At 39.5% G+C, this 24,980-nt stretch overlaps 1 protein-coding gene across 4 annotated transcripts in view; it reads right to left on the reverse strand.

The window, feature by feature from the left end:
* Positions 1–24,980, reverse strand: part of LOC140230481 (myocyte-specific enhancer factor 2C-like) — an 85,057-nt gene continuing 60,077 nt past the window's right edge. For 3 of the 4 annotated variants that reach the window (XM_072310635.1, XM_072310636.1, XM_072310634.1), the window contains exons 4-10: positions 18,295–18,444; positions 15,341–15,695; positions 12,133–12,204; positions 8,342–8,511; positions 6,223–6,346; positions 2,966–3,104; positions 1–351 (exon numbers count right to left, since the gene is read on the reverse strand). In XM_072310635.1, coding sequence (XP_072166736.1) covers positions 96–351; positions 2,966–3,104; positions 6,223–6,346; positions 8,342–8,511; positions 12,133–12,204; positions 15,341–15,695; positions 18,295–18,444 — 1,266 coding nt within the window. In that variant the 3' untranslated portion in view covers positions 1–95. The remainder of the gene's footprint in view (positions 352–2,965; positions 3,105–6,222; positions 6,347–8,341; positions 8,512–12,132; positions 12,205–15,340; positions 15,696–18,294; positions 18,445–24,980) is intronic. The other variant, XM_072310637.1, reaches the window with a different exon arrangement.

Here is a 24,980-nt window from a genome sequence, read left to right on the forward strand (position 1 = left end):
TCCCAATCAAACTCTATACATGGCATCATCATCTACTCAAGATGGGCCGGTTTGCTAAGTACCCCGTATCATCCAACCCTCTCCGGGGCCGAGCCTTATGATACTCCCGCCCAGGCCTCGTTCATGCGGGGTCTCTTGCTGGGCGGCAGGTCTTTCCTGATGTCGTCGGCGTTGCCGTAGCTGAGGGAGGCGCCTCCCTGGTGCTGGCCCATGGGGTGCGGGTGAGCCAACTTCTTGTCCTTGGGTGGTGAGACCGGCTCACACTTGATTTGGGGGTTGATGGCCTGGTCGATGTCCATGCCAGGCTCCTGCTGGTGGTGATGGTGATGTGGCATGGAGGTGGAGGGAGTCCTGGTCACATAGAGAAGCAAACCATGAGAAGAAAATAGCATGATATCCACATCACTGGACTGCCTCTTAACAAAGTTCACATCACAACATCATGCTGTGAACTGTTACACACAATAAAGCGCTGCTGCCTGGTCTATCTCAGTGCAAGACATCTGTTTACGTCAGACAGTTACCAAATAACCCCCTCCCCTACAGAAGGCTCTATGTCATATCTTGCCTGCTATCCAAACATACTTGGTCAACATCCAATTTTTAGGGTTTCTCCAGGCAAAAGCATCTATGACATCCTACTGCAACCAATAAGCAATACACGACAGCAACATTAAAGGTCACATTCCACTGCGAACCAGGCAAACATGAGGCACATGGGACTCAAAGCACATATCATGATTACAGGGCTGCAGGGACTATATAAGACATTCTCCTATGCCATATTTTGATTTCCATCGAGTCTCTTTCCCCCTTTTGTCACATGTCCACATTATACAGAACTCGCAAATGTCTAAAGGAGAACATAAAATTTCTCAATATGCTCTTTGGCATTTTAAAGTCTGAGGCCAGTGCTATGTCCCATGATGTAACATGAACACTGTAACGCTTCATATCAATGCATTATATGAATCATTATAAATTCAAAATGTTTTTAAACACATCTGACAGTTATGTATGGCCAATACAATGTTTTTTGTTGCCATACAAATAACAAGAGTAGCGTGAACACAGCCCTTTGCTGCTTGTCTTTCACCTTTGCCATGCCCAATCTTGGTATTATGACATTGAAAAACATTGGTACATGTACATATCATGGTGGAGACTGTTTAAACCTTCAGAGCAGATTATGCTATTGGTACACAAGTACAATGTACATAGTACTTTGTATGTATCCATCAGTCTAAGGAACACGGGTTAGGTGCCATCTTGGACACTGACCTACAATCATGACTATTTTCACATGAAATAATATATGGAGAAGAAACTAATCAAGGTATTTAGAGAATGTGTAATATGAAGAACGTGCAGTTTGGAAGAAAAAAAAAATTATACCATGTTGCAATGACAGATGAAGATGTGGATTTTGGAAGAAAAAAAAAAACTAACATGTTTTGATTGTTAGCAGTAAGAAAAACATTCTCTGCCTCTAAATTCAGGACTCTTTTAAAACCAACAAGGCGAGGTCAGCTTGTTATCTTAATGATTCATTTTACGTCACAAATCCACAGTTGCCATGACAACCTGTTATGTAGCTAAAATTACCGCAAATGCTCGCCCACTGTTTTTCTTGCAGAAATTGCATGGATGACTCTTGAATAATTCCGGAATGTGCTTAAGATAATAAAGTAATAGAATATTTAGAACTACCTGACAATATCAACAAGAAATATTTACGAAAATGGCTGCTTCCAAAGTAAAGATAGTAACTGTAAAAAAAAAAAAGGGGGGGGGGGGGGGGGACTCCTCATCACTACTACAATAATGGTAGACATGTGGCTTTGATTTTCAAATCTGAACTGACATAATGCATCATAATGATCATGCACTACACAGGCAATGTTTCATTAAGCAAGTTATTTCTGGCGGAGAGAAGCCCTAAACTTATTTCGCTCACTAGGAAATATTCTTACAGTTCATGAGGGTTCTTTTTTTTCTTTCTGTGTGGTCAAATTTAAAACATGTACATCATGATGTGTAGCCGTTTTGCTTTCCCAGGGCAACAGACAAGAACTAGGCCAAGTTGTCATAAAATGTTCTTCCTGCTGGTGAAAATGGAGACGATCTTTCTTTTAAGGGGTTTGTGAACTTTTAAGTGGTAGTACAGCAAATATAAGTTGGGCCTTGCGAATGGATGTCAAAAGAAGAAGAGAGAGAGAGAGAGAGAGAGAAAAAAAAAAAAAAACACCCCAAGGTGGAAGCCATACAGAATGAGGGTTAGAGGGCTTCACTACATGTATTGCCATGTGCAGGGAACATCTACAATTGAGGAGTGTGACTGCAAAATGGGCTAAGCGCCATTTTTAAACACTAAGTAAGTTCATTATCGCATAGAGCAAAACAAAACTTTCGAAGTGATACTTCACTTGTCACATAACTAGGATTATTCTCCAAAGTTATGATTAAAGATATCCTGTATTTTCTTAGCATTTTCTTTGCTTTTTAGCAGCTTCAATCGCAAATATCTCAACTTAACACGAATGGGCTTAACATCTTTTGTGATCAAGCTCCTCAATTGTAGACAATGCTGTCTCACACAGAGGCAAAACAAAACGGCAAAAGATGAAGGAGATAAAAAAAAGATCTTTCTCATTCTTTTTTTTTTTTTTGGGGGGGGGGGGGGGTGAGGGGATTTGTGCATAGCAGCAGCCTCTATTACTTGTTTCCATCTACTTTGCAAAGAGAATGTTGCTACCACATAAACTTCTTTCCCCCTCCCAAGATTATACACTCTGTAAAGCCTCTACACTCAGCCTGCAATCAAATTGAGGTTAGGAATTATGGACCGAAAGTGGATGGTGGAAGTGGATGAACTGAGAACTTTTTTTTTGTCGTAGATCAATGTTTACATCAATGTACATGTGATACCAGGGATAATTCAGGGCGACCTTCTGAGTGAACTTACAGGTTGTGGTCCCCTATTCCGGCAGCTTGGATGGCAGCTGTTAGGGGCCCATGCTGGACGTGGCTCCACCCGGACACCAGTGGAGAGCTGTAGTTGGTCAGCTGGCTCAGCTCTGCACTGGTCAAGGGGAACTCTCCCCCTGCGTGGGGAAACAAGATGACAATGAGAGAAGCCTGCTATATGCACCTCAAGTAGTCATGCGAAGGATGATTTTTGTTTTGTTTTGTTTTGTTTCTTCTCAGAGAGTACCGTGGCAAGAATCTTTACTGAGATGACTGAGAAGACGAATTCACCTTGAGACGATAGTTGAGAATGAAAATGGGTACACAGCCACAGATAGTTGCATCTTACAAATGTTACACAAACAAATCTTTAAAATGTCAGCAAAGTTTCTAACACTGCTTCTTTGGGGGAAAAAAAGGAGAAACACACACACACAAACACACACACACACACACATAAGCCACTCCCATCTTGGTCATGCCGCCATGTTGTTGGATGCGTAGATTTTGCAATAGTCATGACACCAGACAGACTGACCAAAATGTGTGATTCTTCTAGAAGTATGCATCTGGGAATTACCTTCTCATTTCTTTAAAAATAAGATTAATGACGTGAAATTGTTAGGGGTATCTAAAGTATAGCTGTGATGAAAACATGCCTTAAAACAGAACACAGGGTGAATGGTATCACTCATGAACAAATCACCACTGCATAAAAGTCATGTCACTTGACGCTTCATGAAAAAAAAAAAAAAAATTTCAAAGTGCTCATTCAAGTGGTGTTAGACGACTTGCCTACTGTTATGAGGCACTGGAACATCGCAGGTGTAGGTTTGCGTGTCTTGTCACAAATACATATTGCCTTTATTCTGGAACTTTTGTTTTATTATCTTTGTTGGGATATTACTTAATGGAATTTTTGGTTTTGGGTACATTTACCTGTAAAAGTAGCCCATCATTTTGATAATTGATTTAATTTTTTTTTGCATTTTTTCCAAGAAAACAGATAGCCTTCCAAAAGGGCAATCCTCATCTTATGCAGGAGATTCGGCAAACCCTCCCCTTTTCCTGTTGTGCTCTGGATGCGGCACCCACCCATGGGAAGGCAAGCAGGCATGCACGCCGCTGCGTGTGACTCATGTAGGCTGCGGCAGCACCGAGAAATGCGCGTGGGTCTAAGAGGAAGGATAGCCCCATTACAGGAGGGGAAGCAGGGTATAACAGCGCGTCGCTCCCTCTACAATAACATGTCAAATGTCCGGGAGTTGTGTCTTCCCCTCTCTGGCTCTCTATTGCTGACTGTGTACCTGTATTGTCATTGTGACCTTTCTCTTGTTTACACCCCCTCACACAATACAGGAAACAGACAGAGTAGAAAGGCAAACAAACAAACATCAACAACAAAGATATCACATAGGCACATTGCATACTTTGCAACTTTGTGTGTTTGCACACAAATAAGTATGTTAGAAATAAAATTTCTATGATGAAATAAAGACTTATCATAGCTATAGCTTTCACAAGTTATATAATACATATCAGTGTGCATGTGTGTGTGTGTGTACATTATATAAAATACACAATTTTGTAAAGACAGATGTGTAAAACATCAAATCATTTTTCTTTCTACATGTTCCCCTGGTTCCCTGGGTAAGTTTTGGAATCATTTGCCTCTGAGTATTTCAGAGGAAAGACCAAGGTTTTTCTTGTATAAAAACCGAAAATTTCATTTGTTAACAAAGGTTGATGATAAAGAATAAGTTTACTATGACCTGAATTTTGAGCTCTATACCATGTTCTGATCTTTTTTTCTTTTTTTTTTAATGTAGGAAATTATGGGAGAACCATTTTCGACTAGCACATGTACTAACTTTGGGTTCTTGTTCAAACGCTCCCCCCCCCCCCCAAAAAAAAAAAAATAGTATCAGGCATATTTTACTTAACTCAATGTGATTTTCTTACCAAAATGAAGATTTATCAAAGCGATCAAGGTAATAATGTACACGTGAATTACATTATGCATGCATGAATCTACATGTATATCTGTACAGATTTATGTTTATTGTATTTATGTAGATACTGTCATACTTGCAAACTCCTGCAAATATGTGTGTTATGTACTCATGTATTCATGTAAATATGCTTCATTGTTGTTAGTAAACTCAAACTCACATACATTTATTTCAGGAGCAAAATTATGAAACTAGAAGGATGAAGTGAACGTGCAGTATTCTTGCAGACTTGGTCAGTGAACTGTCTACCAGTCGATCACAATAAGTTTCAATAAGGGCAATTTTTGTACCTTCCAAGACATTGATAGTTTCCAAAATATGACACAGAGTTGACATTTGAAACTACAATATCTCAACTTTCATGGCTGAGGGAAGCCACACAATGTCAAAAGTAAAAAAAACAAAAAAAAAAAAACAAAAAAAAAAACCTTGATACAATGTACAACAAAGAGGAATTAAGAGTAAAAGCTTGAGAGATAAGGAGAGAGGGAAAGCGAAAAAAAAAAAGAAAAGAAAAAAAGCTCAAATGGTGTACGGCTTCCAATATTTGTATGACTGTATGTGTTCTTTCCCTTTCCAACGTGCTGACGGAACTTTCACACAACCTTTGCTCTGGTATCAATCATTTCCACACTCTGCATTCACATTACACTCAGCAGCAAAGCAATGAGTCTCTAAACATTAATATATAACTGCATAGATGGCTTCTTTCATGACAAAGGCAGGAAGAGTAAAAAAAAGAAGAAAAAACAAATGTAGTTAAGCGGGACAAGTCACTGAATTGCGCTCAAACTGAGCAGGCACTGCAGCGCACACTCACATGGTCAGATTTCTACAGGACGGAATGGCAAAGACAACCATCTTTGAAATTAAGGTGACAACTGCAGGATTCACCAAGCCCTCCTCATGGTCTAATATTGTAGTCTACAGTGAGTAAGTAGTGTTAGAATGGCTCTCACTGCATTTTTTTATACTATGAAAATGTTTCCAGTTTTGGAAATATAAACCACAACTATATGCATTCCAGTTACCTACATCTGTGTGTGCCACCATAATACAAGATTAAAGTATAATTCTGGTTAACATATTTGTAGAAGAGTCATAAACATTTGCTACAAGTCATTTTTCACATTTACTTAATTGGATATTATTCCCTGAAAGTGTACAGGGCAATAAAAAAAAAAGAAACCCAGAAAGAAATGACAAAGGATTAATACGTATTTTGTGTGCCTTCAATGATTACCTGTGTGGTACGATGTAGGTAATGCTGATGGATAATTTGATAGACCCTGTGGGTTGCTGGGAGTCGCCAAGGAGACTGCTGGCGTTGCTAACGGCTGGTTAGCTAACTGAGCTGCTGCAGCGTGCTGTGGGTTCAACATTTGGAAAACAGACAGAGAGAGACATCATTAGTAATACAACAAAACATCACTGGGCAAGAAGAAGATCTAACCACCGCGTCACTAATTGCGATCCCTGATCACCCATTCATGGAGAGCTGGGGACCTTCATCCTCCTCAGGGTCAGTATTCCATTTATCTGCCACGTTTCACAATGCATAGCAACGTGGCAAGTCTGCACACTAGCGAAAAGAAAATGATTGTTCCAGAGAAACAAAGCTTTATAAACTTCATAAATTCCCTCTGTAACAGAGGGCAGTTGTATACCCCATGTGGCTATTCGACCAGTTCATGCCATAAGTGTAGTAGGGCATTTTTCTTCAGTTTTCTATGAAATTGATAATGAAGAAAGCTTAACTGACAACATACAGACACATTACCCCATACTCTTGTATCATTGTGACTATCTGAAGCCCACAGGTGTATAAAATCTGAAATTTGAAGAAAAAAAAAATAAAGAAAACAGTGAAGAGGCTGTAACAATTCTGACATTTAGGTATGAAGTGGGTTACTAAATCTTATTGAGTCATTTTTCAATTAGGTATAAAGATCCTGAGCTTCAAGGCTCACGGTCATCCACACAGATGTTGAGATCTGAAGGCCTACTGTGCATGCCAATCATCAGCACGAGATTAACAAGGAGAAAGGGGTCAGTTGGGTGTACAGTTTTCACGGAGGGAAGTGGGAAGTGCATACTGTGGTGTGTGCTAGTATTGGGTCTGGAAAAGCCCCGACTAACAACTAGCAGCCATGTGCCTGAAGGAAAACTAACAGGGGCGGCTATGATTGAGGGTTGCCACAATATGTCACAGTGAGTGGGTGGGACAAGGGGGGCTCCTATGGGGTGGTTGGACTTAGGAGATCCTGCACGAAACCTGGAGACACATCTCAACTGCACACTGCGACATCCTTTACCAGATGAAAAGCAGTTTTAACTGATGCTTCCGATGGGGAAGCTGACCCTCCCCACTATGCCTTGTCAATAATTGATTACCATAATTTCTTAGATGAACGGAATAAAAATCAGGACCTTCCTGGGCCTCATGTTGCATAAAAAGAACTATATCTTGGTTGATTTTTATGTATTGAATGAATAATTCACAAACAACCCATAGGCTTCTTGAGATTTTATGTGCTACCTTTTCACTCCCCAGGATCACATGTTAACGGCATGACTTCTAGTAAATGCACTCTCTCAACTTTTTTTTTCTTCCTCCAGCAATAGGCTTGTCCTGAACAAAGGCACAAAAATAATCTCAATTCTATTCTTACGAGATGGGAAAATGCAACCTAAGAATTTGCATGATTTGAGGATTTCTAATAACTCACCCTCTGAAATGATATTCAAGTTAAGTGACTTAATGCCAACAAACTGTTCAACATTAAAAAAAAAAAAATATGAGAACTTTGTCATGACCCTCCCTCCCTTGCCCCCTTGACCTTCGCTCTTCAGCCCGTGTTAAGCAAATCACTCTCAATTGACAATGGACATGGAATACCTCATGTCTCATCTGGACAGGGGGCATGCTAAGAGCAAACAAAAACCTGTGCCACGGGAAGGGGGGATTAAACAGGAATATCACGCATCAAGGTGCAAAAAACCTCAAGAGACTTTGACGTGTCACTCCGCAGCCAGGAAGAGTGAAATTACCATATCGCTTTCGAGCTGGCAGTGAAGATTTTTAATTGCTTCTCCTTGCCCCTCTCCGTGCATTTTGGCAGCTAACAATAGGGCCATCACAAACACACCGAGAGGAAATGCTGGATAAAGTATGCAACAGCGGGCAACTTTACAGAATGGGACAAAGATAAATAAATAAAAAAAAAATCACATGACTTGGACAGGGCAGACATTTCTGGTTGTATTTTCGTGTATGAATATCCTTGAACCCTCCCCCCCAAATCACGAGAATTGGGAGGGAGGGAAGAGCGGGGAGAAATACGCCAAGTCTCGTGACTTACGTTTGGCAGGCTCCCTCTCGAGTTGGGTATGACAACTTTGAGGCTGGGCCGTTGCGTCTGCTGCTTGGACATGGCCTTGAGCGGGAGGTGGTTGTTGTTGCCCCCTCCCCCGGCCCCGTTGGGCGACACCGGGTTCATGTTCGAAGTCGGCACATGAAAGTACGTGTTTCCTGTATAACGACAATTGCGGAGATTGAGGTAAGGCCAGCGTGATAATTACACAACGAACAGGCTTACGATGATTGGGCTTTGCGGAATACCGCAATATAGGAAGTAATTACGCACTGCGCACAGTGACAAAACCTACATGGTTGTGTTGAACTTACAGAATGGAAGAAGAAAAGATCATGAACACCTTTCTTGTAGTGACTACTACTGGAAAGTGGTATAAAAAAAGACAAAAATATAAGAAACACACTAAGCTTCAGTACTTGTGTATATTGAGACTGCAAATCCAGTATCGTCATCATACTGATTTAAAAACTTTTAACATATTTTTACAATAGCATCTTACATAAAATGGCACCTTACTACAATCAAGCTTTCTTTGTGTAGCCCATCGCATGTGATATCTTTTTCCTAGCTAGTGATACGACTTGTGACACATATCATAACTTATAAGGGTTTCACTGATGCTTTGCACAGAACTGCTACACTACACTCTCTGCTCATCAAGATGAAGTTACATAACCAAGTGCACGCTGGACAGAAATAGAAACAAGAACAAAGAAATTAGACATCAGAACACGGGCCTAGGGTTAGAGCCAGAGAGAAAGAAAATGGAAAGCACACATGTATACAATGAGGTTTTGAAAACACTTGAATGATGAGAATATAACATGATTACTCCGGAACAATGAGGGATGTAAAATACAGAATATAAACACATAGGCACAGATCAGTTGATGAGAAAATACATATGGATTTGGCCACACAAAAGGCTGCATATATATGTATTTGTTGTGCTCGTAAATCCTTCCCCGAGTGTCAGAATACTTGAAAACCTATATGTGTAAGAATCTTGCCTTGAAGCCAAGTCAAATGAAATTGCAAAGGCATGTTTATTATCCCCCAGGGGACAGGAAGCAGTCATATTTTTTAATACCAGATTTACTGTTGACAATAATGAAATGAAAGTCAAAGAATTGACTTCTTGAGATGCTGAGTGCAATGAATGCATTAGACATAATATGTGTGTATGCATATTATAGAGAGAGAGAGAAGGAACAGGGAATGTTAAAGTCCAGAAAGATGAATATGTAAAGAAAAAGAAAATACAAAAGAATGACCCCAAACAAACAAACAAACAAAAACAAACCAATATATGATTGAATGGCTCATCATTATCTTTTGTCTTACCAATCAGTGTGTCCTGGATTTTTTATTTTTTTTTATTTTTATCTTTTTTAAAGATAATTTCTTCTTACTCTGAAACCATTCGTTTCTTACATGTACAGCTGAGTTTTCTTGCTTCAATGCCTGATGACAAGCTTTTCAAATTTCACTACTCTAACTGCATTTATTAGTGTGTATAAAATCTACTTAGCTTCATTTGTCGCTGCAATGCGTGCATGCATTCATTTTTATGTTTTGGAGACACGCATGCATTTGTTTCTTACTCCTAGTTGTTCTAATTAAAATGCATTCTATACAATTTGGTATTTCCTGCTATCTCAGGTCTCTTAATATTACTCAGAAGAGTCTAATTTTGTGTCCGACTTCTAAGAAACTTTTTTTCAATTCTGTTTTGCGTGATCTTTCTCCATTAATAAAAGTCAACTTGAACATTGTGTGAAAAAGTGGGTTCCCTGTGAAATAAGACAAAATATAACAAATAAAATAAAGTGAAATGGACAATCTCTCATGCAAAATGTTGCAGATTGTTACTCTAATCCCACAATGTACTTGATAACCCTCACGTAAACACCATTTGTTCACAACCAACTGGATCTCTTATATGTCAGGTCCACAGGCTAAAATGTTGGTATTCTCTTTTCCTCTGTACAGAGCCATTAATGTGGTCTGGCTAGTGTACAAACTTTAATCAAGCTAAAAGAGGGACACTGCCCCTTTCTATATGCACAAATCTGAACTTTATTCAAAAGCATTACTTTATCTCCACTGGCATAAAGGTTCAAAACAGTGTGCACTTCGCGGTGCCACTGTGCACATGCCGACAGTAAAACAGGGTTTCCTGTTCAACCGGTACAGGGCAGGAAGGTAGTCACTTACTCCCTAACCCTTTCTTTTCCCCTCAAATCCAAGCACTAAAGTCATTTAAATCAGGAATATTCAAAAATGTTTTCACCTACACAAAGATCAAGGCACTGCCCCCTCCCCTTCTCATCAAATACACGCACATGACGACAAATTGTACAACCAGAAATTTTTGCGAATTGGAGCTGATGGCCTTTCTCGCTGCATGAAACTTTCACAAATGAAAAAAAAAAAATGTTAATGCGTATTTTGCTTGTGCAAATCTCGACTTCTCATAAAATTCACAAAAGTTTCATTCACGCAAAAATTTCTGGTTTTACAGTAGTCATTCACCTCTTTTTGTCATTTCATTTTTGTTTCTTCAGCCAACATATGATCAAAATTTTCATTTTTTGCAGTATTAAAATCATACATAAAAGTTTGTTTTTTTTTCTTTTCCGTTTTGCCCTGTTTCTATAGTAATCATGCTCTGCCTTAAAAACACAGTCAACAAAAGGCCGTCTATCCCACACACGTTGATCAGTGATTTGACTGGCTGTGATTTTTTTTGCACATGATTTCGCGTTATTATTCCCCATTCTCTCGTGGCTCGGCCCATTGGGAAGGATCACTTCATGCGGAATAATTTAAGGGCTGGCGAGAGCGGCAGCAGTAGCGATATGCTGAGCAGGCGTGTGCGTACACACAGACACAGACACATGTGAGATAGTAATGACAAGTCGCTAACTGATGGAAAGCCCCCGCGTGCACATGCATGCTGTGGGGTGGGTGGGTGTTAATAGATAGCGTGTAGATGAACCCAATGATTGGGAGCTGTTAAATGAAGCGGCCACTGTCATGGGTGTGTGCCCAGGGAGGAGAGGGAAGAGATGGCCTGTGAACGTCATCACTGGTGGACTGGACAATTCACAAGGTAATGAACATGGGGGGGGGGGGGGGCTTTTTGCAGGCTAATGACCACGGCATGGCCCTGGCATACTGCAAGCTAGAATTCAATCATGTCTACATGTACAAAAAATATAATGATAATTTTTTGTAGTCTACCCTGAATTTTTATCTTCTATTAAAAACACTCTGCAACATGCATAATTTTTTTCAACAGAATCAACGGAGATTCACATTCTGTTCTGGCTTGCATGTGTTCTTGATTTCATTTTCCAAAATATTTTCACGATATGATTACTGCAAACTCCCAAGAATCTCCATACATGGAATGTAAAATTAAATTTTCACTGTGTTTCACTTTAAACCATAAATCTCTTCTCTCACACATGTGAACTGTATTCCCAAAAATTTGTTGCTGAATTTGATCATAGGTCTGCCAACCCCATTCTGTGCCAAAGTAACCTCAAACAGATCTATGACCTCAACAGATCTTATGACGTTCTCCTTTGAAATGATTTCATTGGTAATGATATCTCACAAATATCTGGAAGTGCAGGAGCATCACATATGGTGGTTTGTCACTAAGGCCTATTGGGATGGTAATGTGTAAGTAGGGGACTAGGTAGGCACTGCAAAGGAAGAATGTCTAATATCCCTGGCAGTGTGGATTTCTCTGTTCATCTCATTACCTGCAACTCCATCGGACTCCGAGCCAAGGGACTTCCCCTCTTCCCTGCCGTCTGGCGGTGTGACACGCCCTCCTGCTTTCAGGCCAGGCAGGGGAGTGTGAGTGCGATCAGTGAGGCGGGTGCATGCAGGTGACACATGCAGGGGGGATGATACCAATGTGTGATAGTGGCAGTTGATGTTGCCAGTTTGGGGGGTAGGGATGGTGAGGACCACGGGGCCAAGGGGAGTGGAAGGGAACAATGCACATAAATAAAGCACAGTAAAGCAAAAGTAAAGCAAAGAACACAAACTTAACTCAAATGCACCAAACATAACAGGCACAGGACAGAAAATAAAGCACATTCATAGTACAAGATTCTGCATAACACAAATAATGTCTGAGCGTGAACATTGCTGATCAACCAGTGTTTTCCATCACAGCAGTCTTCAGGATCTCAATCTGTCTTATCCCTCATATGTTTTATTTAACAAAAAAATAACCAATGGAAGCAGACCTTCAAATGTCATTCTCAGACGCAGCAGAAGTATGCAATACGTCACATACATGTATGCAGGGAGGTCAGAATGTGTAATACATCAAATATCTCATATGCAGCAATTTCCTAAAGACAATATGCTAATGTCTTTCAAAGGTTCATTCACACAACTTGTATGAAAGGATGCTATTATTGAGCAGGTCAACTGAGCATAATTTCTCAGATATGTTACCACAAACTGTAAAATAAAAAGGGTCTTCAAGGTCTTGTGCACTAATGCTTGTTCTTCACATTTTTTTTTTTCTGTAGTTTTTGCGACCAACAGATGTACACAAGATATTGTTATTATCAACACAGTTGTAACGCTAGAAAATATCTAAGAAATTGGGGAATATGCAGAACAAAAAGCAAAATCAAACAAATGACATTAACACATTTCCATTAACAAATGGAGATGTCACTGATCTGTATCATACTGCACCTGTTGTATTCTTTAAACTGGGCTGCAGATGCTTTTTCATGCTGATATCCTTTCGTTGTTGTTTCTTTGTTTACATTATATTCCTATAATTTTCATGTTCAATAGCATAATTCTTCATCATAAAACGATGTTGTGTGAAGAAATGCAACGCTTTTTATTCTGTAAGGGAAGTCAGGTACCTCGATTGTTCACAGCAAATCACAATCCATGAAAAAACTGCAAGGATGAAATTTAATGGCACAACTTCTGCGCCTATTGCTAAAATATATCGCCAAATATAACATGGTGTTCGCGTTCTCCTGACACGAAAATGTCAACGGCAGATGGAATTTCTGGAAATTACAAAGGCTGACAGACTGAGGCCGCTTCCTGCCATGCCCTGTTGGCATGAGAACACAACGTGGGTCTATGAGAACTGCGTGACAGAGAACTGTTCTCTTTCTCTCTCTCCTGTCTCCATCTCTTCCTGAGCCGATGATGACCCACAGACAAAACAAAAGAAGGAAAAGTACAGTGTAAAAAGGAGGAAAATAAAAACAACGAAAGACACGTTCTCGATTGGCAGCTGGCAAGGCGGAGAGGCAGGGTCAAACTCATACAACCCGCGTTGTCACGGTGACCACAAAACCTTTCGCCGTGATGGACGCACTCCTCCAACAAAGCCTTGCACCCGCTATGGCTGCCAGGCAAACGTCGCTATCCCAACACACACTCTTGCCGATTCAGTCAAGGGAAGGAGAAAAATGAGTGGTTTTTATGATGACTTTTCCAAAGTCTTTAAGTGATTGCGGACAAAAACCAAAATGCGAAGGCAAACTTCGAGTCTCTTTTCAAGTTTTTTTTTCCTCCCCCAAATCGACAACAAAATACCCATGTGCCAGCAGGAACTTGAGAAGGTGAGGAGAGATGCTGGCTTTGGGTCTGTGAGAACACCGTGAAGACGGGAAGGAAGGGGGAGGAGGGCATGGATTATATTTAGCATCATCCAGACCTTTTTGACATAGAGAAATCAAACACGTTGGACGTGGGTTGCAAGACCTGGAAATCGAATAGCATGTCGATTTCTATTTATATGATTCGCCGAGAGTATGAATATGAAGGGCAGGGGAGTACTCTTCTTTCTTTTTGTTTTGTTATGGGGTTTGTTTGTTTTTTGTCTTTTTTCCTCTCTCTCTCTCTCTAACCATGTGTTCAGATGATTAAGCTGAATGAAAACTCTAAGAAGCAGATCAGCCAAAGTTTTTTTTTTTTTTTTTTTTTCTAATTCCTCCAGGAAATACAATGTCTCTCTTCATCTTTTTTGAGTTGGTGTTCCATTCCTGGATAACCCACGGCCCACGTTCATGCAAGAGCGGCACAGCATGTACATCAAGCCTGCCAAAAGGAGATGACTTCATCTCATATCTTTCTCTAAGGTGTTGAAGGGGTCGGTGAAGTGGAATTCGTTTTTTTTTTTTTCTTGGCACGGCTTGGGCTCTGCTTTGAATAGGACTGAACAGGATTGAACCGCAAGGCAAGGTTGTTTATCAGACATGCATGCCACAAGTGGCTATAATGTAAATACAGCCAGCTGATCTTAGGTGAGCACGGCCATCGAGTGCCTATACACATATCAATATGATATCAACAGAAAGGAATAAAAGACTACTTTAATAGCCAAATGACACAATTTTACGTATGTGATCCACTTCTGCCTTTGGTTTGCGTCCTTGTGAGAATTGCACCACACTGGCACAAACCACCAATATTGTGTCAAGAAAATGCCATGAAATTAGAGAAAGAGAAATGTGCACATATCAGCAAGCATGAACAACTAGGAGCCACTTTGGCTGGTCACATGTATTGTTGTTGATTGCAACAAGACAAGACACAAGTCCTTCTGCTGTGAGGATCAAGTCACTGCATCAATGGCTGGGTGGGTGGGGGGGGGGGGGTGATACACATCTATGTAGTACTGTGAAAGTGGAAATTTCCGCAGTGTTGAAATTTTTGCACATTTCGCGCAACCAGAAACTAGCTGCTTGCCATATGTTCAGTAGTTGACGTCTTGATTCTGCGGATTTAAAAACATGCGAAACTCATCTTACCCGGCTGAGTGTGAAAAACTGCTCATGCGAAAATATCCACTTTTACAGTAATGACTTGCTTTGGTCTGAAATAAGGTGAAGGATTGTGGGGAGTAAAAGCAAATCAAGTCTTTCCATCAAGATCTCTCTGAGCCCATTAGGGTTCATGCTATGATGGGCTTACCTGTACTGGCTGGTCTGGGCGGCTGTGGACTGAGAGTGCTCCGCGTGAGCTGCGGCTGCGGGCTCAGGCTGTTCCGCATGGGCCCTGGCCCCGGGCTGAGGCTCGTCCGGCCCAGCATGTGTGGCTGGGGGCTGAGGCTGTTGCGCGGGGGAGCAGGCGGGTGCATGAGGTTGGGATGCGTCTGCTGCTGTTGTTGTTGCTGCTGCTGCTGTTGCTGTTGGCTGTGGTTGCTGTTGGGGCTGGGCTGGCTGTGAGACGGGTGTGGGTGGTGACCGCCATTGTAGGCACCCAGGCTGGTAGAGGTCTGTGGGACGGAGACTGGCATGGAAGCTGGGTACTCAGGAGGAATTTGAGGCTGAAAAAACAAACACACAAAATCACATACAAATGATAAATACAAATGACATTTTAATTTTCATAATTCATGATCTTGACTATTGCCAAACAATCTCACTAATGCTGAAGTCCTTACTAATAAAGGAATAGAGGAATAAAATGCAAAAAAAAAAGAAGAAGAAAGAAGTAAACAGTATGAAGCACAGTGCTGAACATGTGAGACATGAAGAAAGGCAGCTAAATCTTTAATTTCTTGGGGGAAAAACAGACAGAATACAGGCACTGAATTGGTCAAAGAACCAGCAGATGTAGGTGTGACATGAACATGAAAATATTTCCCGAATTAGTGTCATTTTTTTTTCTTCAAATGAAGTTTTATCAATTCAGCATGAAAACAAGAGTCTGTTACAATAAGAGCATTTTGAATGCATTTCAATTGTGTGACTTGCTTGCCAAAATAAACTTCAGAGGGCTCAGGAACATATACCAACAGCTTAAACCTCATCATAATAAACTGCATACAATATCTTCAACTTTCTGTGTAACAATGAGCATGCCTCTTTAGTTCTCACTACATACAGTGTACATATATATACAATATGTATCAGCAATATTTGAAGAAGATGGACTGTGTAATAATGGCCAAGCAAATATATGACCATATAAATATTGCTACATTTCATTTCAAACAATAAAGAACTATTGCCCGCAGATTTGTTTTATGTCTCCGGTAGACATAGAATCAAAGACGGTTTACATTGTGAAGAAATTTTCAGTTTCCTTTATCATGTTGTATTCAATGTGTGATATATATGTTTACAACACTTTGTATTGTTTCACTTGGTGTGTGAGGGTTCGTGAATAATTACTTACTTTTTCTACTGCTAAAACTATTCATGTCCGTACAGTATGCAGTATAGGCTATCGCTCACTTGGACACGTGCCAATAGATAGAGTGAATGAATGAATCAGTTCTTCCTACACAATGCGTCACTTTCTCACATCCCCGCTCCAATCAAAAAGATTGAAAAAAAAAAAGATCAAAGAGGAGACTGTAGAAAAGGACAAATACAAGACTAAAAACACTTGGCTATTAAAAATCAAAACATAAAAGTAGTGAAGAACAACATGACTCCCGTCCACTCGGAAGTGCTTGAAAAAAGAAAATGCCGCACAAGAATATCTCCACATGTGCTCTATTTCACTGAGCTTATCACAAGTGGCAAAAGAGGGTGCAATTGGTGTCGTGTGCAGGAAGTTGCTACGGTTACAGCGGGTGGCAGCAACTAAAAATTCTCGGGTTGGTATTGGTTTGATCTATTCCACTTGGTGTACAATCTGGTTCGGTTATAATATCAAAACCACCATAGGCAGAGGGACGGGGAACTCTTCTTGCAAATCTGGTAAAACTTAAATACGACACGGTGTCAATTTCAGGGTGTGCATGTGAATACGAATGGGCTGAGAAGGTATGCCGGAGGAGACCTGGGGCCCGTTGCATAAAAGTTACATTTATGGTAACTTTGCCATTCAGTGGTAACTACCATGGCAACAATACTCAACAGCCAATCAAAATCAAGAATTCCATGGAAGTTACCACTGGATGGCAAAGTTACCATAATTGTAACTTTTATGCAACGGGCCCTTGCTCTCCGGAATTAGTTTGGTCTGCGCAAACATAAAAATGTATGCTTCTGATTCTGGTAAAGTTGTGATCGGTTATCAATTTTACGGCCATATCACGTTTCAACTCGTAAAGGGCCTTCTCCTAAAAGCCACGAATCTAAGTACTGCACTATCCCACTTTATGATCAATATCAATCACGTACTGAAACTGCAAGTTACTAAAGGATTCATCTCTTCACTCGACTCCTGCAAAATGGTCGCCAACGACCAACCACACTTACTTTTGAATTCAATACTGTAAAAGTGGATATTTTCGCGCAACCAATTTTTTGCGCTCAGCTGGGTAAGAAGAGTTTCAAGTGTTCTTAATTCTGCAGAATCAAGACCTCAACTACTGGAACATATGGCAGGCAAAACTATTTGCGTGCTTTTATTTTCGTGCTAGTTTCTGGTTGCGTGAAATGTGCGAAAATTTCCACTTTTACAGTACATAACAATGAACATACCAAGATATGGAAGCTTATTTAGAGTTGCCCAAGGAATATAACAGTTAAAATGAATGACTTTTTGGAAAGGCTTCTAGCCTTGAATTGTCTGATTCTTATGAAGTTTTTTAATTCTTAATTTTTTATTCATTTTTTATTCATTTATTTATCTTTTTTTAAAGGGGGGTTTAGACCTCATTCTTTGTTTTATTGACTTCTTTAAGACCACTACCCCTTTCAAGTATATTCTTATCTTGGTATTGAGGGTTTGGTTAAAAACAGGAGGGAGATTGGTAGCTGTTAGTAATTCTACAAAATATAAGAATCCCTGTCCCACCTTCCCCCCCCCCCCCCCAAAAAAAAAAAAGGGTAGAGAAGGGGAAGAGGAAGATAACGAAAAACAAGAAGAAAGAAACAAAAAGAAGAAAACAAGAAAGAATAAGAAAAAGAGAAAAAGAAACAGGAGGAGGAGAAGAAAGAGGAAGGGGGGAAAAAAAGAATTGTTACCCTCTGCATTGACCCTCCACCTCCATTCATCATTCTGTCAAATTCTTCATTGATCTTCTGGTACTTGGCCTCAGTGCGAGGTGTGAGGATGAACGGTTCGGAATCCTGCTCGGGACTGTCGCAACCCTTGTTCTCCTTCTTATTCAGAATCTGTAGCCACACATAAAGCAAGGAGGAGAAAAACAAAATGAAACTGCAGAAAATTAAGATTTGCTTGCAATCAACTTGAAGTTACTCATATGAATTGTTAATCAGTACTAATTGTTATTTCTAAATACAATCAAGTAGTTATCAGATATGGGCATTTATTAGGAGCTACATGTACGTGTATAATATATCCACATACTTTATGGGATAGCTTAATTCAAATGTAAACACTAGCAGAGTAAAAAATAGTGGATTCACATGACTGTAGAACATTGCATCTCATCCAACAAAGAAATAATAAGAAAAATGCTTAGTGAAAACATTTACCCTTTGTGTATACTATACATTATCAGTATGGGGAGGGGGTGGTGTACATAATAGGTCTGGAACATTTTGAAGATGAAAAAAAAAAAAGAGCCATGTTGTGTTGGAAGTTTTGAAATCACATGGCTGCGAGGAGAAAGGTGAACAAATACTGGCAGCTGCACCAGTAGGCAGCCGCTCCACCACACACTATACACACAGAGAGCAAGCTCCGCTGGTCTGTACTTCCCTTGAGTCATGTGGTAGTGGTTTGCCAGTCTCCTGGTCTCTCTCACAGCCCTGAATATATGCACTCTGCTACAGTAGGGCAGTAGATATCACTTTAATGTACCCATGTGCTCTCTATAAAATTGAAATATAAATGTGTGTGTTGTGTGCACGCATTACGCACATACAAACTGTATAAAATCGGTAAATCTCCATTTACTCACATTCACTCTTCATCCTAAATTCTACATGTACATTGTACCTGTGTTGTGCATAAATATGAAGGCTTGTGTATCTATTCTACAATGAATACCCCCCACAAAAAAGTGAGGTATGAAGAAGAAGAAAAAACCAAACAAACACAAAACTCCAACTTCCTTTCTACAAGACGCATATATGAGGAAAGTATCAAACATGATTTATGGTATAGACTCTAAATCCGGACAGTGAGTATTCTAGTCCTCTGAATGATGCCAATAGAAGCTAATAGAATGTGACATGTGCACCCTCTCCTCAAACATAATTAAATAATCCATGTTTGCTTCATATCTTGCCACAATGTTGGCATACCTTGTATCTCCTGCATTACTCAAATCATAGTTATACACCTCCACATCATCTTTTTAAACTCACTGTTAAATTCTACATAAGCAGTAGTAATTCAGTCAGGAGAAGCAGTCTAAAGTTTATACTGATTAGGTGTTGTTTTTGTAAATCCCTATAATTTGTCAAGACTAGTGAAAAGCACACAAGACTGAACAATCGTGTGAGATAAATATTTCAATAAAACTGCAGCTGGATGGGGAGACCACATAGTCAGCTTTTGAAAGGCAATGCCTTCATTTCTTGGATACAAACACTTTGCCTCTCAAGAAATTATCGTCCTAAACTATAAAACATGATAAGTGCGATAAAGATGTCCTTTCACTGGGTTTTAGGAACAGCAGAGAATGAAGGGATGTTTCTTGGTCTGTTTATTTGAAAATTAAAGTGTGTTTCACATTAGCCTAATCTGAATTGCCACTGAGGTTCTTTGTGATGCTTTCAGTGTGAGATGATGCAGGATGTATTCATGTACAAACTGCAGGACTCGGATGTAAGAAAAAAAAATGACTAAAAAGAAAAACAAGTTTGATGCAAGTTCAGCCCCCGATGACATGACAACAAAAACCTTAATATCAGGTCTACCCGATTGATGCTCAGTGCTAGAACATCAACGCTTACCTATCACAATTCTTACGGGTCTATTCAATTAGAAAAGACATGAATACATGATATATCAATGACAAAAGAATGTCATGTCACAGTTGATGGCAACCATCATAATTTACGTGGGCAAAGTCTGTGTGCCAAGCATACAATGCACTGGTGCAGATACCTCAATTTTCAGTCTCTAAACAAAGAATTTGACTGTTCAGTCAAAGGGAAATGACAGCATTTTTTACATAATAAATATTCAAGTTGGCAATTAATTCATTATTGCACTGTTAATTGAGACTCACGCAAACTGTCTAAAATAACTAAAGATAAACTTCATACAAGGATATCAAAACAGAAAAGGGGTCTGCATAAACAAACTATTTTTCTGAAGCACTCGCAAATCTGGCATCGAGGGCGCTTCATACTAATGGCATTTCCTGGGACTGCACAACACAGCACAAACGAATTAATTGGCTGTGTCACGTTTGGCTGTGCAAACCCGTGATTCAGCAACAACTCAAATGCTTGCCACCACAATGTTAACGGAAGTAGCATTTTTATCCGCCATCCTAGCGGGTGCGCGGCGCGTTTTGTGCTCTGACACCTAAAAAAAAAACACCCAACAGTTGTCGCAGGTTGTCAACAAACAAGCTGAATGTCCAGAGCTGTGTTAACGAAAGGCCCTCGCTACACCGTAGCAACTAGCACTACAAAATTATGTGACATGCTTCACGCACAGATGTTTAGGGGGCGCTGGCGTGATCGCTCAAGAATATCAGATGTTTACAAGAAGTACATCGATAAGTGCCAAAGAGATAGGCAGGCAAAGCCAGTACGCAGGCAAATGTGACCGCGTACAATATGGCGCAGAGCCAATGTTGCTGTTCCTCCGGTTATCAGAAAGAGTTGCATTTTATATTTATACAATGATGTCCACTTGATATACAAAACTATTTTGAATTGTACTGTGGTATTTTTAGGACTTCTGGCACTATTGTTAGCCACAACTGGAATAATGATTAACTATGTGTCTATTTGCACAGAACAAGGTATGAGATGACAAACATTTCAAGACTATTTTGCCTTCTCAAAAGTGCCTGATATGGCAGTTACAAGTTGTTGTAGTTTACTTAACCCTTCTCAGAAGACGGATTCAACAGCATCTTCAAACAGTGTAAGATTATCAATACCATACAGCAAATGATCTGCTGGACAGCAAAAATGACAATCAGTGTAGAAAGCTGAAAGAAGTACAAATTTGTATAAGAGATAGTAAACACAACACCAAGATATTTCACCTTTCCCTTTAAAACAAAGTGTAAATAAAGGCCAGCTTATCACTTACTAAGTGATCAAAAATACATTGTATTTTCCATACACATCTACACAAAATCAAATCTGCATTCACCATATGTGGTCCTACATGGGGCACTCAAGCCCTGCTCTGCATTGGTTACATATGAGGTTTCTTTTATTTTGTTTTGTTTTTGTTCTTTGATTTTTTTTTTTTTTTTGCAAGTAAGATTCAAGTCCACTAAGTAGGTCTGTGACAATCCTCAGTTATTGCATAATCATTATGACCAGTATCGATACAAATACATGTCTACACGTACAAGTCAAAATTGTCAGCATCTTTATATTTAAGCATTAAATTCAATATAATTAGATATCTTTGGTTATTTTGTTTAGGGTGCAGTAAAACACAGAGGCCTTATAAGGTGTGGAGGATAGTAATGATCTTGCATTTTGTTTAACTGGTTTCAAAACAAACTATAGATACATGTACATTTGTATGTATGCATATTTTTCAGAGCCTTGAAATGAAAATGTAACATGCCTATTAAGCTGTTAAAGATATCCTAACAAATTCTAACTAAAACATCAGTGGCGTTTCTATAATGTAGGTAGCAGACACATCTTTCCTTCCTTGTATCTAGATAACAAGCATGATTTACAGTAACCAAATAAGTTCCTAGCCTGCTGTGGTTTAACAATGAGATATCATTTTAAATAGCTTTTTTTTTTTTTTTAAAACATGATAGATATGGCAACAAAGCTTCAGAGTACAACTAGAGGTCATTCCTTCCTGTCAACTCGATCACATATGGTCAAACATACATGTTGGAGTACTAGTAGACCAAACGACTATAAAATTATCCTACTAGCAGTGCTGTATGTTCATATCAGGCCATTTCCAGGCATGATAGATAATAATGTTAAAGCTAAACCTGAATGCCCCTACTTGATTTGATCCAAGGACCAGCCAGTCTTTTTGGACATGAATGCAAAAAATATTAATCTACCCCGAAGCACCCCGACATCTGTGATGTGCGAAATCTGTCCCGACTGAGGCCAGACTGGCCCGTTTAAAGCCAGGCAAGACAGGATGTTATGGTATGAATCACAGACACGCGCTCAAGTATTGCAGCATAGCAACACGTGATCATTACAACTGACACAAGAGGAATCAACGCGAGATAGTGCAGGAAAGGTAATCTACGGAGACAAGAGATCCAAACAGATTCAACGATCATTATCAAACGCTGAAGGGGGGGGGGGGGGAGGTTGGAAGAGGAAGGAAGATTCCTTAATCATTGTGAAGGGAACGAGTAACAACACTTCTACAATGTACATTCAGCATTTATAATAAAGTATGCAACATTGGGTTTCTTCCAGAACATACTGAAAGTGAGCATCATCCTTTCATCAAAGCATTGTGGCATCAAACTAACATTGTACCCTCATCTGGAATGATAACAATTATATTTTAACCCTTTAGCCACTGAAGATTCTGCACATAATGACCTACATATGGTTCAATGGAAGGTACAAGAATGTTGCTATCATTTTGGCAATGTTCTAAATTATCCTATGAAATAGCTCACTACATGCTTACTTTTGACTATCATGAGTTATGTTTATTTGAAAGCCTAAGACTTTACCAAGAGATGAGTGGTGTGTCACAGAGTACTGTAATTCTGACATACATTTGTTGACCTTTGACCTTTTTCAAATTATATTAATGTATACATATTCTATATGAAAACAAAAAATAGTACAGCATTAAACTATTAAAAAAAAAAAAAACCTGATGGGTGCTTTCAGGCATTTCAGGGAGTAATAAGATGGGTGGTTTCGGGCGTTTCAGTGACTAATGGGTTAATATACATGTGCGTGCGTGAGTGTGTGTGTGTGTGTGTTTGAGTACATGAGCTAGGAAGAGTGAGCTCTTGGGCACAAATGCTCCATCATGTAAGCTTGGCATTTATTTGGCAAAGGAAGATGTTTTCAATTAACAGCAATTTTACGCAATTTGCGTGATGATGGCAAACAAGATTAAACCTTTGGGTTTTTTTCCCCTCTATCTGGAGGATTCCCTTCACAAGAATCAATAGGAATTGTATCTCTCTAATTTGCATTTGTTTTTCCCAACCTGATAGGCGATTAAACCAACAAGAAAAGAAAAAAAAAATACAATACTGCTACTTATGAGAAATGCAAGATTGGACCACAGGCTTACATTAGAAGACTTTGGAACTGAACTTCAGACAGCTGTTAATCCATTTGTGATGGTCTCATACAATACATTTGTAGTTCCATTATTTACACACAGCCATCACAACTGATGGATCTCCGATACCACTGATGTACAGTGTACCATGTACTTCAGTTACCCTTGTCTAAACACTGCAGAGAGAGTCACAAAGCAGACCTCTACTATGCCTATATACACACAATCTTGTTGTATTTTGTGAATATGCAATTGCCACTGTAACACTCAACATCATCCCACCACTGACATCCGATAATACTCATATGCAGAAATGTTCTATTTCATGTTAACAACACAGCTGCTGGCATGCTTCTTCCTCGTTCATAGTTCTCAAATGCTTTATCATATGCATATGATATGTCCACAGAAATATCCCGCTTTTATTGGATAGTTTAGTTCATCTGACATTACCTTTAAGGGAAAACTCGGTACACATTCAGGAATAACAAACAAAAACAGATAAACATCAAGACAGTTTAAGTGTTACTATGACTGAACAAAGAGAAATAAAGTTAGAGCACATTACAATTTTGATGTGTCATAAAATGATATCACTCATGATCACATGTAACTAGATGAAACAATGTCATCATCAGACATCTCATACTTTTCAGACTAGTTTATTTACATACTCAAAATATCAACAGTCATCATAACTTATTATATTTTGTTGTGGTCAGTACTCCAGCAACACTTTCTCCTGCAAAAGTCATAATTTCTAACTCATTTTGACCACAGAAAGACTTCATGTTAGGAGTCAACATCCTCCTTGTGAATTTATTTCCAGAAGGCAATCCACAGAGATGCATGGAGGACAATGGGGAAACTGATGACATCATCCCATCTAATTTACATAATGTGATTCCTGATCAATACCACTTACACGAACACATGGGAATTCTTTTCACTCTCTACACATGAGGACAGGAAACAGCATCTAATGGCAGAACTTACTAAATTAATGGAGGATTTGCCTTGACATACACCACAAATGACATCTCAGAGTATAAGCTTCCTGGATTCATCCAGCAGCCGCAGAAGTGATAGAACAGAGTACATAAGAGAACTTATGCAATACTTTTATGATGATCTACAAGAGCCGAGACTAGGTTCATCCCCTAGACCTGTGTACTTTTCACCACATAGCAATTGGTAAACTTGAATGACAACTTCCTGTCCATATCACACCACACAAAATACACCTTAAACGCACAAACAACTAAATCAGTCACACAAGGTATATGTATAATCCTCC

The sequence above is a fragment of the Diadema setosum genome, chromosome 7 (assembly GCF_964275005.1).
Source record: "Diadema setosum chromosome 7, eeDiaSeto1, whole genome shotgun sequence".
Classification (NCBI taxonomy): Eukaryota; Metazoa; Echinodermata; class Echinoidea; order Diadematoida; family Diadematidae; genus Diadema; species Diadema setosum.